The 18,987-nt window shown below is 45.4% G+C and overlaps 1 protein-coding gene across 5 annotated transcripts in view; it reads right to left on the reverse strand.

The window, feature by feature from the left end:
• Window positions 1–18,987, reverse strand: part of sh3d21 (SH3 domain containing 21) — a 104,544-nt gene that overhangs the window by 19,068 nt on the left and 66,489 nt on the right. For all 5 annotated transcript variants that reach the window (XM_052036595.1, XM_052036592.1, XM_052036593.1 and 2 more), the window contains 2 exons: window positions 16,402–16,470; window positions 4,636–4,756 (listed from right to left, as the gene is read on the reverse strand). In XM_052036595.1, the coding sequence (XP_051892555.1) occupies window positions 4,636–4,756; window positions 16,402–16,470 (190 nt within the window). The remainder of the gene's footprint in view (window positions 1–4,635; window positions 4,757–16,401; window positions 16,471–18,987) is intronic.

The raw sequence follows: 18,987 nt of genomic DNA on the forward strand, positions 1-18,987 counted from the left end.
TCTTAAAATGGTCTTGCTAAAGATATAACTGAGCCTCTTTTAACTTCTTCCCAATAAATATAACTAGATCCATCAAGACTAAGTTTCTAGGGGAGGGAAATGTGGCTAACACTACAGCGGGCTCAAGAGACATTAGCTATACATTATGAGAAGGGGCTTAGAGCGATAAAGTGGGATGGTGGTGCTGAGAACATAGGCAGGGTCGTAGACACTTAACACCTCCACCAGTTCCCCTGCCTCAGTTGGAGCTCACCATCAAGCTCCAAGCTCATTAACTGGACAATCACTGACAAAACTCACCACAAATCTCAGGGGCCAGACCAGTACTAGTGGTTACATCAAGCTTTATATTTTCTGAAACCACTGTTTTGATAGCACATGGCCGGAACAGGCCTGACTAGAATCACCACAAACCACTGCTCAGACTAAGAATAGTTCTTGCTGTCTCCCTATAGATGAGGGAGAAACTGAATGAAGAGCACCAATAGCAAAGAAAAAGATAAGTAACTCAATTCATAATCTGCCCCTTTTTATAATACAGATTTGGACACCAGAGAGGTTAGAGCTGCATATGTTTCATACTGAGAAATACTGAGGAACATCAGATGCACCTCAGGACCTTCTGTACTTGTGAAATGAGAAGCTCCTAGACAGCAATCCCTAGTTATACATATTCAGCTAAGTGTAAGGCCACCACCAAATGTGTCTGGGCCGAGCACAGTATATCTGGTCCGTAGATCCACCTGTGGTAAAAGGTTGGGGCAATCTATGGGGGTTGGCGAAAATGGTCTTATAGTTTGAATAATTGTCCTTGTGCCTCTATAGATGTGTGCCTGTTGTTGGTTAGTTTACCTTCCTCAGCAGGTCTACTTCTCCGTAGAGGAGTGCCACGGTTGTTAAGGTTTGAGGTGGTCAGGTTTTCTCCCACATCCTGAAGATGTGTGGGTTGGGAGGTAAATTCGCCCCTTTGAGTTGCCCCTAGTGTATTGCGTGTGGTAGATTCTGGGGGACTTGATGGGAATGCGAGAATAGGGAATATTAGTGGAAGAATGGATTACTCTGTGAACTGGCACAGACTTGATGGGCTGAATGTTCTCCTTCTAAGTCAAAAGGGAATATGGAAATAACTCTGGTAGATTGCTAATCAATGCCTTTAAACTCTTCAGACACTCTGAGACCCACACCACTTTCAATCCAGCATCATCAACCACAAAACCAAGGCAGCAAGCCCGTGCGCCAACGGAGCTGGGAGATGTGAGTGACCTCAGGTCAGGTGGGGGGGGAGTTATCAAAGCCCTGTCCTGGTCCACAACGACAGGGAAGGGTGCGAGAGGGCGGGGCTGCAGAACAATGAGAACAGAGACTGCCACTGACAATAGAACACAGAACATAGAACATTACAGCACAGTGCAGGCCCTTCGGCCCACAATGCTGTGCTGACATTTTATCCTGCTCCAAGATCTATCTAACCCTTCCCTCCCACAGAGACCCTTATTTTTCTATCATTCATGTGTCTAAGAGTCTCTTAAATGTCCCTAATGTATCTGCCCCCACAATCTCTGCAGGCAGTGCGTTCCACGCACCCACCACTCTCTGTGTAAAAGACTTACCTTTGACATCCCCTTTATACCTTCCTCCAAACACCGTAAAATTATGTCCCCTCGTGTTAGCCATTGTCCAACAGGGAAAAATTCTCTGAATGTCCACTCGATCTATGCCTCTTATCATCTTGTACAACTCCATCAAGTCACCTCTCATCCTCCTTCTCTCCAAAGAGAAAAGCCCTAGCTCACTCAACCTATCCTCATAAGACATGATCTCCAATCCAGGCAACATCCTGGTAATCTCCTCTGCACCCTCTCTAAAGCTTCCACATCCTTTCTATAATGAGGCGACCAGAACTGAACACAATACTTCAAATGTGGTCTGACCAGATTTCTATAGAGCTGCAAATTCACTCACGGCTCTTGAACTCAATACCCCAACTAATGAAGCCAACACTCTATACGCCTTCTTAACAACCCTATCGACCTGCATGGCAACCTTAAGGGATCTATGGATGTGGACCCTAAGATCCCTCTGTTCCTCCACATTGCTAAGAGTCCTGCCATTAACCTTGTATTCTGCCTTCAAATTCGATTTCCCGAAGTGTATCACTTCACACTTATCTGGGTTGAACTCCATCTGCCACTTCTCAGCCCAGCTCTGCATTCTATCAATATCCTGTTGTAAGCTACAGCAACCTTCTACACTATCCACAACACCACCAACCTTTGTATCATCAGCAAACTTACTGACCTACCCTTCCACATCTTCATCCAAGTCATTTACGAAAATCACAAAGAGCAGGGGTCACAGAACAGATCCCTGCGGAACACCACTGGTCACCGACCTCCAGGCAGAATACGCTCCATCTACCACCACCCTCTGTCTTCTATAGTCGAGCCAATTCTGAATCCACACAGTCAAGTGTCCCTTGATCCCATGCCTCCTGACTTTATGAATGAGCCTTCCATGAGGAACCTTATCAAACACCTTACTAAAATCCATGTACACCACATCCACTGCTTTACCTTCATCAATGTGCTTTGTCACATCCTCAAAGAATTCAATCAGGCTCGTGAGGCACAACCTGCCCCTCACAAAGCCATGCTGACTGTCCCTAATCAGCCTATGCTTCTCTAAATGCCCATAAATCCTGTCTCTAAGAATCTTACCCAGTAATTTGCCCACCACTCCCAGGGTTATCCCTACTCCCTTTCTTAAGCAAATGAACAACATTTGTCACCCTCCAATCATCTGGCACTACTCCAGTGGCCAGTGATGATGCAAAGATCGTCGCCAAAAGTGCAGCAATCTCTTCCCTAACTTCCCATAATAACCTTGGATATATCCCCTCTGGCCCCTATGACTTATTTATCCTAATGTTTTTCAATAGTTCCAGCACATCCTCTTTCCTCACGTTGACATGCCCTAGCATATCAGTCTGTTGTACACCATCCTCACAAACATCAAAGTCTCTCTCTCTGGTGAAAACTGAAGCAAGGTATTCATTAAGACCTCCCCTACCTCTTCTGACTCCAGGCACATGTTTCCTCTTTCATCCCTGATCAGTCCTACCCTCACTCTCGTCATCCTCTTATTCTTCACATACATGTAGAATGCCTTGGGGTTTTCCTTGATCCTACTCGCCAAGGCCTTCTCATGCCCCCTTCTAGCTCTCCTAAGTCCATTCTTAAGCTCCCTCCTGGCTACCTTGTAACTCTCCAGAGCCTGTCTGATCCATGCTTTCTAAACCTCACGTAAGTTTCTTTCTTCCTCTAGACAAGATATTCTACATCTCGTGTCAACCACGGTTCCTTCACTCTACCATCCTTACCCTGCCTCAATGGGACAAACCCATCCAGAACCCCATGCAAGTACCCCCTAAACAACCTCCACATTTCCCCTGTGCACTTCCCCAAGAACATCTGTTCCCAATTTACGCTCCTAAGTTCCTGCCTAATAGCATCATAATTCCCCCTCCCCCAGTTAAATACTTTCCCATATCGTCTGCTCCTATCCCTCTCCAAGGCTGTGGTAAAGGTCAAGGAGTTACGGTCACTGTCTCCAAAATGCTCTCCCACCAAGAGATCTGAAACTTGATCGGGCTCATTGCCTAGTACCAGGTCCAGAATGGCCTCTCCTCTAGTCGGCCTGTCCACATACTGTGTCAGGAATCCTTCCTGTACACACCGAACAAACTCTGTCCCATCTATCACCTTTACACGAAGGAAGTGCCAATCAATATTGGGGAAGTTGAAATCACCCATGACAACAACCCTGTTATTTTTGCACCTCTCCAAAACCTGCCTCCCAATCTGCTCCTCAGCAGCTCTGCTGCTATTGAGGGGGTCTGTAGAATACTCCTAATAGAGTGATCGCTCCCTTCCTGTTTCTGACTTCCACCCACACTGACTCAGTGGACGATTCCTCCAGGACATCCTCCCTTTCTACAGCTGTGACACTGTCTCTGATCAGCAAAGCCACTCCCCAACCTCTTTTACCTCCGTCCCTGTCCCTTTTGAAACATCTAAACCCCGGAATATCCAGCAGCCATTCCTGCGCTTGTGACAGCCAAGTCTCTGTAATGGCCACAACGTCATAGTTCCATATACTTACCCACGCTCTAAGTTCATCAGCCTTGTTCCTGATACTTCTCGCATTACAGTAGCCACTTCAGCCCATCCAACTGACTGCAATTTTGCCCTTTCAACTGCCTATCCTTCCTCAGTCTTTCTACACTCTGCATCTACTTGTACACTAAATGAACCAAGCTCTGACCTATCACTCTGGTTCCCATCCCCCTGCCAAACTAGGGAATATTGAGCAATGAAACCATAGATGATATGTAAGGTGTTGATGGTAAAAAGTTAGCACGGCACAGCCAAATATAAAGGTTTTGTGAGCCACCCATTATATTGGAGAATAGTAGTTTCAGACACTTCCTAGGTTAGGTCAAAAAATGTCCAGTCATCCACTATACATTTAACTACTTTCAAGGTGCGTTCTCCATTATTCAGATGACACTGATTTAACAAAGAGAGAAGTCAAGCATTACCACGGACTGTGATACTCTGACTCTATTTCACTTACTTATTAGGCAGGTTTGTTAACAATGGCTTCACTTTTACAGGAGGCGGAACCTTTTTGGGAGGCATCAGGTTGGGTTTGACAGCAGACTCTGACCATTCATTCTTGGGCTCTTTCTTCTCATCTGCAAAAAGACAGAGGTAGTGCCTGAGAGAGGGAGGGATAGAGGGACGTAGGGAGGTAGAGGGAGAGTGAGAGAGAGAGAAAGAGAGAGAAATGGCACAGGATGACAGAGAGCCTACTTTAGCGATATAGCTGCAGAGGAAGAAATATACCTAGAGTTTGGGTTTCATTGATTTCTGGTGCACCAAGCTGTGGTCAAGCTTCGTGCTATTGCCAAGTTGCAGAGAGTCTACAACATTGCTGTGTCTTGGCCAAACTATGAACCTATGAACTGGGAAGATCATCAGACTTTCAAGGACACATTCCCATGGTAGCAACAGACAAGGTGCATCAAAGATTGCCAATGGAGGTGACGGGGAGAAGTACAGTGATTGATTGAGTGTGTGTGTGTGTGTGTGTGTGTGTGTGTGTGTGTGTGTGTGTGTGTGTGTGTGTGTGTGTGTGTGTGTGTATGAGTGTGAGTGTGTGGTGCGCGTGTGTCGACTTTACCACACATTCCACTGTCCTAAGGAGCCTTGTGCCCCGTGGCATGAGTGACCCCGCATCACAGTGAAGGGCAGGACAATGAGTGAAGCAAAGATCACAGCATGATGCACTGAAGTGCATGAAATTAAATGACTGCAACAATGAGGGAACAAGAAAACATGATTATAAAAATATTTTGATGAGTGTACTTGGAGTCTTGCAGTTGTTTTGATTTAAGGAGGCATGGAAGTCAGAATGGATACCCTAAAACTTGCTTCTCATTGTGGGTTTCAGCAAATTGTCCTCTGCTTTTCATGACTGTTCAACAAAGGTAGTAGGTTGCACTTTTGAGCTTAAAGGGCCAGAATGGACATTGTATGAACAGTGATATTGTGAGGTGTATGTGCCTGACACCGGTAAGCAACAGACTCACTAATGTGAATAGGGCACAGGGGGGTTTGGTCCAATTTCTCAATGAATTTTATTCCCAGATATGATTGCGAGCATGATCTGGCCCTGGTTACATAATTTAAATGCATGATTTGCATATAAAAAGAGTGCTACTCATTCTCATTGAAACAAAGTCCTGATGGAGCCGGACAGGGTAATGCATAGTTGATGTTTTTCCAGGCTGAAGTCTCAAGATAAGGTGTTGGTCATTCAGGAATGAGGTGAGAATAATTTATTTCACCCAGTGGGTGGTGATGATCTTTGGAAGTTGCCATTCTTGAAGGCTGTGGAGGCTCAGAAATCTATAGGGGCTGCACGGTGGTGCAGCAGTTAGCATTGTTGCCTCATAGCTCCAGGGACCCAGGTTCGATCCTGATCTCAGGAGTTGTTTGTGTGATGTTTACATGGTGTCTCACCACATAGTGTGGGTTCCCCAAGAGCTCCCATTTCCACCCACATCTCAAAGCAGAGCTGGAAGGTTAATTGGTTATCATAAATTACCCCTGGTGCAGGCACATAGCAGGGTGTGAATGGCACGTGAGAGAGAAGATCACAGGGGAAAAAGAAATAAGGAGAAGTAGAATGGGCTGTGGCTGGGTGCTGGCATGGACGATGGTCCAAATGGTTCCTTTCTGCAGATTTTTAAACATTAAGGGGATTGAGGAGTATTGGGTTAGTGCAGGAAAGTGGCACTGAGGTTACTGAATGGTAGACCAGGCATGAGGGGCTGAATGGCCCATTCAGGCTTCTATTTCTTATTTCTTACATTCTTCTGATCCAATTTCTTAGCTTACAGTTACCAATGAGAGTGAGAGAATGGATTCATATACACAGCAACAGAGTTAATGGCCAAGAATTCCTTTACCCAGTTCTCTCTATGAAGTAGACAAAGGAATTCTTGGCCATTAGAAGTGATGCTGTTGAGTTGAAAGTCACTTTAACCTGGAACAGATTCATTCTGAACCCATTTCTGGAAACCTTCATGCTCTTCCGGAAATCTGACCCTAATTATTTTACCAAAGTTTTTCATTCACCCTCGCTCCTTTCCTCTGGGACAAAACTTCTCAAAGTGACAACAGCAATGGTTCAACTCATCTTCTGTAAGATTTTCAAAGCTCACAGGTCTGAAAAACGAGGCCTTAATCGCTCACAGAACTATCCAATTTTTACCAACCCTGGTTCTCCTGAAACTGTGCTAATTAATGGGCCAACATTCAAACAGCATTCTCTGTCCTCACTGAGATCTGTGACCTCCTGCGACCTCAGATACTGCGTCCTGTCTGCCTCGACTGCACTGTTGTTGGAACTCAGGGTCATGGCCACTCTCAGCGTCTTTGCCTCAGGGTCAGACAATCAGTCTACTGATCGCCGCCACCCCTCACAGAGCTGCTTTAGGGAGTCACCCAAACTTAATACTCAGGGTCAAGCCATCATGTACTTTTCTTTTATCCCACTGGGGCAGCAGAACAGACAGGGATAGTTATCTGCAGTGCAGGCTTCCTGAAGTGCTCTTATTCAGAGAGCACTCATCCTCACAGACACTCCCTGGAAACTCCTGCTGGAAGCACTTGCCTGTAACCCTTTCATACCTCCCTCAGACACTGTTCTTCACCAGCCTTCCCAGGCCTAGAGAGTTGTGGACACAGCTCAGCCCGTCACGGACACCAGTCTCCCCTCCTTGGACTCTGTCTTTACCTCTCGCTGCCCTGGCGAAGCAGCCGGCATAATCATAGACCCCACCCACCCGGGTCATTCTCTCTTCTCTCCTCTTCCATCAGGTAGAAGATACAGGAGCCTGAGGGCACATACCACCAGGCTCAAGGACAGCTTCTATTCCACTGTGATAAGACTATTGAACAGTTCCCTTATACGATGAGATGGACTCTGACCTCACGATCTACCTTGTTGTGACCTTGCACCTTATTGCACTGCACTTTCTCTGTAGCTGTGGCACTTTGTACTGTTATTGTTTTTACCTGTACTACATCAATGTACTCTGTAATAATTCAATGTAACTGCACTGTGTAATGTGTTGACCTGTATGATCGGTATGCAAGACAAGTTTTTCACTGTACCTCAGTACAACTGACAATAATAAACCAATACCAATACCCACTGAGAGTATTGTCCCTCAATCTCCCATCATTGTAGTCCACTCAGTTACAACAATCCCGTTGCTGGATAAATGCTGCTTGTACTGTGGTAGGTGCCTTTAAGAGCTGGTGACAGAGGTCGCTCCTGCATGGATAATGCTGGCAGCTGAGAGACCTAGACCACTCCAAGCCCACAAAACCCATTAAATGTATTGGATGCAGGTCAGGCCAGCTTTTTGGAGAAACCCAATACACCCTCTGGGAACCTCAACCTTAAGGTTTCGATCTTTACATTCCTTCCACAAAGAGTGTTAGTTTAAACCTCAATAATATTTTAATACTAAATTTCTACCCTAAACATTTACATAGTGGCTTACATGACTTCAAATGACTTTGAGGTGCTTAGCAATTAAACATACAGAGGCATAGAGCACAGAAACAGGCTCTTTGGCCCAACTTGTCCATGGCGACCAAAATGCCCACCTAAGCTAGTCGCATTGCCCGCATTTGACCCATATCCCTCTAAACCTTACCTTTCTATGTACTTGTCCAAATGTCTGTTCAATGTGTTATTGCACCACTCAACCACTTCTGCTGGCAGCTCGTTCCACATATGTACCACCCTCTATGTGAAAAAGTTGTCCCTCAGGTTCCTATTAAGTCTTTCCCCTCTCACCTTAAACGTACACCCTCTATTTCTTGATTCCCCCCTTGAATTTGATTCACTTTTGGTGATTCAGACAATCCATTTGATTCCACAAGTTCCACAGGCACCACAGAAAGCATCCTATCCGGATGCATCACCTCTTGGTATGGCAACTGCTCTGCCCGGTACTTCAAGAATCTTCAGGGAGTTGTGGACACAGCTCAGCACATCACAGAAATCAGCCTCCTCTCCATAGACTCTGTCTACACTTCTTGTTGCCTTGGTAAAGCACCCACCCACCCCGGACATTCTCTCTTCTTCCCCCTTCCATTGGGCAGAAGATACAAAAGCCTGAAAGCAAGTACCACCAGGCTCAAGGACAGCTTCTATCCTGCTGTTATAAGACTATTGAATGGTCCCCAAGTACAATAAGATGGTTTCTTGACCTCACAATCTACCTCATTATGGCCTTACACCTTATTGTCTGCCTGCACTGCACTTTCTCTGTAACTGGAACACTTTATTCTGCATTCTGTTATTGTCTTCCCTTGTACTACCTCAATGCACTGATGTGATGAATTGATCTGTATGGACAGCATGCAGAACAGTTTCTCACTGTACCTCGGTACATGTGACAATAATAAACCAATTTTACCAATTTACCAAGCACCAAAGAAACATATTTTCAGATCATTTGTCTCTTAGTTGTCGATGAAGGATAAATACTGGCCAGGATGCCAGGGAGAGCACTTCTGCTCTTCAGTGAGTTCTGTTGATATCCGAGGTAGTGGGAAGGCCAGAACCTATTGGACATCTCTCACAGGGCAACACTCTCGCACTATGGGCCAGGAGTGCGGGCCTAGATTACGTGTTTAACGCTGTTGAGACGAAGCCTTCTGAGCTAAGAGACTGAGCACCATCTGGCACTGTGGGCAGAAATTAACCACTTCCTGCAGAGAATTCAAGTGAGGAATGAATGATGTTGGCATCAGGGGTGAACTCTGAATACAGTACTCACAGGAGAATAACCTTCAACCCCAGTGACTCCTCAGGAATCCTGGTGGGTTAGTAAGGAGAGGAGAGAAATGCAGAGATAGATATATAGAGAGAGGGATATAAGGATAGGAAAAAAGAGAAAAAGAGGGAGAGGGTTAGAGGGATAAAAGAGAGAGAGAGAGAGAGAGGAGATAGAGGTATAGAGAAAGAGAGATATAGCTGAGAGAGAGAGAGTAAGAGAGATAGAGAGGGAGAGTGCAGAGAGAGGAAGTGAGAGAGAGAGAGTAACGGAGAACAAGCTAAGGGGTGAGGGAGAGAGTAAGAGAGAAGGAGAGAGGCAGCATAAGGGGGGGAGAGAGCTCTCAAAGAGGAGAGAGCACGAGGAGGGAAAGAGGGAGGTAAAGAGCACAAAGAAGGGAGGGAAAGAGAACAAGAGAGAGTGAGAGCAAACAGAATGAGAGAGAATGAGAGATGGAGAGAAAGGAGAGAGATCGGTAGTGAAAGATAAAAGGAGAGAGCAACATAGAGGGGACGGATAGAACAAGAGAGAGCGAGACAGCTGAGAAGCAAATAAGATGTACATATATATGAGAGAGAGACAGAGAGAGAGTGAGATAGACAGCAAGAGATAGAATTAAAGGAGTGCAAAGGGAAGAAAAAGAGCACAAAGGGAAGACAGTGAGAGTGTGTACAGGGAGAAAGAAAGAGACAGAGTGTGTGAGAGATGTAAAGACCCTTCTAAGCTTTGGTTAGTTTAAAAAATATCAGATATAGAGGAAAGGAAGGTAATATCATAGAATGTTATCAGTTACGGTTGCTGGCAGATGGGTGAACTGGTGGGGATTTTTGATACATCTTACCAGTTAACACATTCAGACAGAATCTGAGTTTGCCCACACACTGCCACGTTTCGCTGGTTTCCTGTCTGGGTGCTGGCTGTTAGAAAATTTCTCCTCCATTCCAAAAGCATTGGGAGAGGTGTGTTGATGTTCCACGGCATGTCAATATTAGAACCATAGAACCATAGAACCATACAGCACAAAACAGGCCCTTCAGCCCACCATGTTGTGCCGTCCATCAAACCACCCTCACACTACCTAACCCTTTCCTCCCACATATCCCTCTATCTCACATTCCTCCATATGCCTATCCAACAAGCTCTTGAACCTGTCCAATATATCTGCCTCCACCACTACCCCAGGCAGTGCATTCCATGCACCAACCACTCTCTGGGTGAAAAATCTCCCCCTGACATCTCCCCTGAACCTCCCACCCATAACCTTAAAGCCATGCCCTCTCGTCTTGAGCATTGGTGCCCTGGGAAGGAGGCGCTGACTGTCTACTCTATCTATTCCTCTCAATATTTTATATACCTCCATCATGTCTCCTCTCATCCTCCTCCTTTCCAGTGAATAAAGCCCTAGCACCTTAAGCCTCTCCTCATATTCAATACGCTCTAATCCAGGCAGCATCCTGGTAAATCTCCTCTGCACCCTCTCCAACGCCTCCGCATCCTTCCTATAAGGAGGCAACCAGAACTGAACACAGTACTCTAAGTGTGGTCTAACTAGAGTTTTGTAAAGCTGCATCATCACTTCGCAGCTCTTAAACTCAATCCCACAATTTATGAAAGCCAACATCCCATTGGCCTTCTTAACTGCTCTTTCCACCTGTGAGGCAACTTTCAATGAACTGTGAATATGAACCCCCAGATCCCTCTGCTCCTCCACACTGCCAAGTACCTTGCCGTTTACCCTGTACTCTGCCCTGGAGTTTGTCCTTCCAAAGTGTACCACATCACACTTCTCCGGATTGAACTCCATCTGCCACTTGTCAGCCCAGCTCTGCATCCTATCAATATCCCTCTGTAAGCTCTGACAGCCCTCCACACTATCCACAACACCGCCGATCTTAGTCTCATCTGCAAACTTACTAACCCAGCCTTCCACCCCCTCATCTAAGTCATCTATAAATATCACAAAAAGCAGAGGTCACAGAACCGATGCTTGTGGGACACCGCTAGTCACAGCCCTCCAACCTGAATGCACTCCCTCCACCACAACCCTCTGCTTTCTACAGGCAAGCCAATTCCTAATCCACACAGCCAAGCTTCTCTGGATCCCTTGGCCTCTGACCTTCTGAAGAAGTCTACCATGAGGAACCTTATCAAATGCCTTACTAAAATCCACATAGACCACATCCACCGCACTACCCTCATCAATCTTCCTGGTCACCTCCTCAAAGAACCCTATCAGGCTTGTGAGGCAAGATCTTCCCTTCACAAAGCCATGCTGGCTGTCCCTAATCAGTCCATGATTCTCTAGGTGTTCATAAATCCTATCCCTTAGAATCCTTTCTAACAGCTTACCCACCACAGACGTGAGACTCACCGGTCTATAATTCCCTGGACTATCCCTATTACCTTTTTTGAACAAGGGGACAACATTCGCAACCCTCCAATCCTCTGGCACCATCCCGGTGGACAACGAGGACTCAAAGATCCTTACCAGCGTTTCAACAATCTCCTCCCTAGCCTCTCGAAGCAGCCTGGGGAAAATCCCATCAGGCCCCTGAGACTTATCTGTCTTAATATTGTTTAACAACTTCAACACATCCTCTCTCTTGATATCTACAACCTTGAGAACATTACCCCTACCAGCACTCCCTTCCACGTCATCAAGACCCCTCTCCTTGGTGAATACCGAAGAGAAGTATTCATTGAGAACTTCTCCCACTTCCGCCGCCTCCAGGCACATTCTCCCACCTTTGTCTTTAATCGGACCTACCTTCACTCTAGCCATCCTCCTACCCTTCACGTACGTGAAAAAGGCCTTGGGATTTTCCTTAACCCTACTAGCCAATGCCTTTTCATGTCCCCTTCTAGCTCTCCTCAGCCCTTTCTTAAGTTCCTTCCTCGCTACTCTATATTCCTCACGGGCCCTGTCTGAACCTTGCTGCTTATACCTCATGTATGCTACCTTCTTCTCCCTAACTAGTCGTTCCACCTCTCTCGTCACCCACGGTTCCTTCACCCTGCCATTCCTTCTCTGCCTCACCGGGACATATTTATCCCTAACATCCTGCATAAGATCCCTGAACATCGACCACATCTCCATGGTACATTTTCCTTCAAAAAGGACATCCCAATTTACACTCCCAAGTTCTCTCCTTATAGCCTCGTAGTTCGCCCTTCCCCAATTAAAAATCCTTTTGTCCTCTCTGCACCTGTCCCTGTCCATGACAATTTTAAAGGTTATGGAGCAATGGTCACTGTCCCCCAAATGCTCACCCACCAATAGATCCTTCACCTGTCCTGGTTCATTTCCTAAAACTAGATCTAACATGGCACTCCCTCTAGTCAGCCTGTCAACATACTCCGTCAGGAATCCCTCCTGGACACATTTAACAAATTTCGTCCCATCTAAACCTTTGGCACTAAGCAGGTTCCAGTCTATATTTGGGAAGTTGAAGTCTCCCATTGTAACAACACTGTTATTTTTGCTTCTCTCCAAACACTGCCTGCCAATCTGCTCCTCTATATCTCTACTGCTACCGGGAGGCCTATAGAATACTCCTAGGAGAGAGGGGCTACTGGGTCGCTTGAAGAACAAGTTCCCAGGCCCCCATGGATCCTATCCCAGGATACTGAGGGAGGCAAGGGAGGAGATTGCTGGGGCCTTGACAGAGATCATTGTATCTGCTTTAGGCATGGGTCAAGGACCCAGAAGACTGGAGAATAGCCAATGTTGTTCCTTCGGTTTAAGAAGGGCAAGAAGAACAATCCAGGAAACTATAGGCAGTTGAGTCTTACATCAGTGATAGGGAAGTTATTGGAGAAGATTCTTAGGGACAGGATTTACTCGCATTTGGGAAAGCATGGATGTTAGGTATAGTTAGCGCTGTTTTGTACAGGAGAGGTCCTGTCTCAAAAATTTGAGTTTTTTGGGAAGATGACAAAGATGATCGATGAGGTCAGGGCAGTGGATGTTGTCTACATGAACTTCAGTAAAGCATTTGACAAGGTCCCTCATGGTAGGCTGGTCCAGAAGGTTAAACCACATGGGATCCATGGTAGGTTGGATACAAAATTGGCTTGGCCATAGAAGACAGAGGGTAGTGGTGGAGGGGTGTTTTCTGCTGGAGATCTGTGACCAGTGGTCTTCCAGATGAAAATGCAGGTGGTCTGCTTAGTAAGGTTGTGGATGACACAGAAACTGGTGGACTTGTGGATAGCGAGGAAGGTTGTCAAAGGAGCATATAGATCAGTTGGAAATTTGGACCTAGAAATGGTAGATAGATTTAATCTGGACGCATGAGGTGGTGCATGTTGGGAGGTCAGATGCAAGGGGAGAGTGTACAATAAATGGCAGGACCCCTAGGAACATTGGTGTAAGAGGGATCCTGGGGGGGGGGGGGGGGGGGGGGGGGCAAGTCCATGGCTCCCTGAAAGTGGCAACACAAGTGGATTGGGTTGTAAAGAAGGCATACAGCATGCTTGACTTTGTTGGTCAGGGCATTGAGTGTAAAAGTCGGGGAATCATGTAGCTGCTGTATAAAAGTTTGGTTAGGCCTTATTGAGAGTATTTTGTGCCGTTCTGGCTGGTGCACTACAGGAAGGATGTGGAGGCTTTGGAGAGGGTGCAGAAGAGGTCCACCAGAATGTTGCCTGGATTGGCGTGCAATGGAAATAAAGAGAAGTTGGACAAACTTGGATTGTTTTCTTTGGTGCGTTGAGGATGAAGGGAGACCTGATAGAAGTTGATAAAATTAAGAGAGGCACAGAAAGTCAGAGTCTTTCTCCCAGGGTGGAAATGTCAAATCCTGTCAGGCACAGTTTTAAGGTGAGAAGGCAGAAAGTTTAAAGGAGATTTACAAGGCAAGTTCTTTAACACAGTGTGGTGGGTGCCTGGAACGTGCTGTCAGGGGAGGTGATGGAGGCAGACGTGACAGCAACATTTAATAGGCACATGAACAGGGAGGGAATGGAGGGATATAGATCATGGTGGTAATAGACTGTGTTGTACTTTTCTATTTTCTATATTCTATGTTCTAAGTTTCTATCACAAACTAATATCAGCTGATTAACCAGGCAGAACTTTAAATTTTGGAATAACCACCACCACTAAAATCTCAGTAGAAGGAGTTGCTCCACTGACTGCCCACTCCCCACTCCTCACTGACCCACTGCCCGCTCCCTATTGCCCAGTGACCCACTGCCCTCAAACCACTTGCTGCCCTTCATGCTCCTGCTCCTTATCTCCTGCCCACTGCCCACAGCCCTTTGCCCACTGTCTGCTGCCTTTGCCCATGATCCAGTATATTGCCCTCTGCTTGCTGCCCTCTGCCCACCTCCCACTGTCCCTCTGCCCTCTGCGCCCAGTTATTTACCATTTTACTGCATAACCACAACGTGAACAATGACCCAACCATGTCACACAAAGAAAGTTCAGGTTGGCATTTGACCTGAAGCAGAGTTGGCAGAAACAGTAGCAAGCCTGAGGATTGGCAACAGTTCAATTCAGCAAAAAAGGACCATGAGGTTGAGAGAGTAAAAATAGAGAGTAAACTTAGAAGGTACATATAAGGTAAGACCTTTGCAAGTACATAAAAAGAGAAAAAAAATCATCGAAAAGAAATGTGCCTTCTTTCAGTCAGAGAGAAAGTATAATGGGGAACAAAGAAACAACAAAGCAATTACACAAACTCTTGGTTCTGTCTTACACAGATAACTTCCTAGGAACCAGGAGGCTAGTGTAAAGGAGGAATTAAGAGAAATTAGTATCAGGAAGCAAATGTTGGAGACATTAATGGGACTAGAAGCCAACAAGTCCCAGGGTCTGATCATTTGTATCCCAGACTACTCAAGTTTCTTCCTAATAAAAGCCTATAAAAAAGTCACACCTTGTTAACTGATGCTGTTAATTTCTTTAATTAGGGGACTAACTGTGAACAAAAGACTCAGTGTAACCATAGGAGTCCACACTTCATTTTTCACACAGCTGAACGTCCCCCAGTGCAGTGCACTAAGCTCTATGGGTGAAGCTTGTCGCTTGATCTATTGAAAGTAACCCCTAACAAGAAGGACCTACATTTCTGTAGCGCGGAAGTATTCACTCCATCCTGGCCCATGTATGTCTCAGTGTTATCTCCTGTACACCTGTATTATACGGGGGTTAAGGCGATTGAATAGTTCCCATCTGCTACCAATGTAAAATCATAGAGTCATAGAATCATAAAGCATGGAAATGGGCCATTCACCCTTCTATATTAATCCCCTCGCCCAGCACTTGATCCATGGCCTTCCATGCCCAGGTCATTCAAGTGCTCATCTAGACACTTAAAATGCTGTCAATGACCTAATTTCCACCATTCTTTCAGTCTGTGCATTCCAGGTCGTCACCACTCCCTGGGTGAAGAAGGTCCCCCTCAGATCCACCTCTAAATCTCTTCCCCCTTACCCTTAAACTATGTCCTCTAGTTTTATTGACTTCTGATATGGGGAAAGGTTTCCTGCAGTCTACCCTATCTATGCACATTCATAATTTTATGCACCTCAATCATGTCTCTCCTTAACCTCTTCCGCTCCAGGGAGAACAGACCCAGCTTCTCTAGTCTCCCTTCATAACTAAAACGCTCCATCCCAGGCAACAACCTGCCAACGAGTTAACCCACGCTTAGCACCATTGCGAAACATCTACATATTTGTTACAGCATTCAGTTTCTTTATTGCTATCTTAAAATTAGCTGGTAATCCCTTCAGTTAAAGTAACCTGTCAGAGTAATCTATACAAGCTCACTGGCACCCAAGCTGCTGACATAGATTCAACAGCATTCAAGACCCTGCACGTTAGTCCCAATATGTCACTGTTATTCTTCAAATAAAAACTTCCATATAAAGTTGATTAGAATTTCAGAACATCATATTAAATAAACATCAAGTTCAACTCCCTGCCATCGCTAGTCATATTTCAATCTGACAACATTTTCTACACTTACCTTTGTGGTCGCTTTTCCAAAGGTACAGCTCAGGATTCTTCACTGTTGCCATGGGACTGTGCTTAAAAGCTAAATTAAAATAGAAATCCAAAGAGGCGCTGGACTTAATAAAATTAATCACACGTGTGCTACTAAGGAAAGTGAAAATGCATAGTTATCAGAAGCTGATCTGAATGAGGTATGAACTAGCTGCCACGGAGGCACTCGGAGAGACATAGCTACACATATCTTGTGTCCATACCAACAGCGTTTAGAAGCCGACATCTCAGAATTTTCTCTGCATCTTAATACTTCAGGAAGAGGGAAACGAGCAGGTTGTTTGAATCCCACTTCCTGTTGCAGAATCAGCTTCTTTCCACTTAAACCCCACCTCCACTCCTACGCACACTTGGAATCGAAGCTAAAGGGTAAAATATTATTCAAAGATGGCCTTCAAAGAGCATCCCATAGCAAAACACCTGGCAGACTTGCAAAATGCAGCCCAGCGTAATTTGGCTGAGCCCACAAACCCATCCACACACGATGTGGTTGAATACAGCTTCCTCAGCACGGTGAAAACAGGCTGTGTAACCAGCATCGTCTCTGCAGAAACAGCAGGCTTGACTTTACCGAGTTCCATATTACATCACTCAGAAGCAGCTCAAACTGCCTTGTTAAAAGGCCACAAAGTGTTGGGTGCCAAGTCCCACAGCATCATATCCCAGGGCCCACTCATTGGCTGGCGATCTTCACATCCTCTGACCTCAAGCATTTCACTTCACGTTAATTAGGTCCTCAGTTTCAATATGAATTAGGGCAAAAGATTCAGGAAGGGCCTGCACAGATGAGATCGCTCTGCTCCTTGTGCTTGAAGAACATGCTTTCTCGCCACTTTGTGTTTTGTTCTCTTTTCTTTGAGCAGTTGACCCTACACTTGACAATGGCTATGGTGAGATTCTACTAGAATGTACCCATTTGTAAGTCTTTGAGAAACTGCAAATATGAAGGTGGTTCTTTAACACAAGGATCCTAAAAGCAGTTGAATGCATTAACTTACTGACTATTGCATCACTAAAAACTGGTAAATGGTTCTGTAAGTTTGTTTTTAAAGTCATTTAAAAGCAGGACAAGGTAGTCACTGATTAAATCCAGTCCCGATGAAGGGTCTCGGCCCAAAACATTGACTGTTCATTTCCTTCCATAGATGCTGCCTGACCTGCTGAGTTCCTCCAGCATTTTGTGTGTTGCCCCAGATTTCCAGCATCTGCAGTCCCTCTTGAGTCACTGATTAAAATGCTTGGTTTCTACTGTTTGACCAATTTCACTTACATTAATCCAACCACATCGTGAATCAAGGAGAATTTGTTAAAGCATCAGCACTGTGTTAAAATTATATTTCATTGCAACATAAAGGGCCCAGTGGCCCAGCAGATAGGACTGCTGCCTCACAGTGGGGCAGCAGTTAGTGCTGCTGCCTCAGCCTCCATGACCTGGGTTCAATCTTGACCTCTGGTGCTGTCTGGCGTTTCATGGAGTCTTAGAGACATACAGTGCAGAAACAGGCCCTTCAGCCCACCGAATCCATGTGACTATCAGCCACCCACTTACTCTAATCCTAAATTAATCTTTTTTTTATTATTATTATTATTTCTTTATTTGTCATTGTACTGTTGCAACAACAACACAACGAGATTATGATGGCCCTCCTTTGCCTAATAAAAACCAAAACAGTAAATTGATAAGAGCAATTATAACTATAAAATAAAGCAAACATACTTACACAAATATGAAGTATAAAAAAAATAAAGTTTTAGTTATGAAGCTTTAGTTATATTTGTTATGAAGTTCCTCTCATTCCCATCAGTTCCCTCCAGATTCTACCACACACATACACACTGAGGACAATTTACAGTGGCCACCTAACCTAGCAACCCACACACCTTTGGGATGTGGGAGGAAACCCATGCAGTCACAGGGAGAACGTGCAAACTCCACACACAGAGTACCTGAGGTTGGGATCGAACCTAGGTCTCTGGAGCTGTGGGGCAGAAGTTCTATTACCTGCACCACCTCCAGGTGCTCCGGTTCCCTCCCATATACGAAAACTGAGCTGGTAGGTTAATTGGACACTAAATTATCCCTATAAATAGGTAAGTGGCAGAAGAATCAAAGGGGGGCGTGGGAGAGAATGAAAAGCAGGGCTGCAGGGAAACGTGAGAAAGAGGATTGGGAATGCCCTGTTGGGAGCTGGCATAGACCTCCTGGACTGAATGGCCTCCTTGATGCTTTAATGAGTAAGTTATGTTGAATAAATCGGTTGGTTCATGGCTAGGATGGCACAGTTTTACTCATAACTGTATTTTTGGAATCTGGGTATCGCTAAAAAGCCAGCATTTATTGCCCAAGCTTAATTGCCCCTAAGGAAGCTGGTGGTATCTGGCTGGGCCATTTGAAGAGTGACTCTGGAGTCATGTACCAGGTAAGGACATCAGATTTCCTGCCGTGAACCAGATGGGCCCACATCCTTCTTTGCCTTGCTTATTCAAGTGGTTCGTCTAAACGTCTCATAAATGTAGAGATTGCATCTGATTCTGCCACCTGTACATT

Source organism: Pristis pectinata, chromosome 22, assembly GCF_009764475.1.
Source record: "Pristis pectinata isolate sPriPec2 chromosome 22, sPriPec2.1.pri, whole genome shotgun sequence".
NCBI lineage: Eukaryota > Metazoa > Chordata > Chondrichthyes > Rhinopristiformes > Pristidae > Pristis > Pristis pectinata.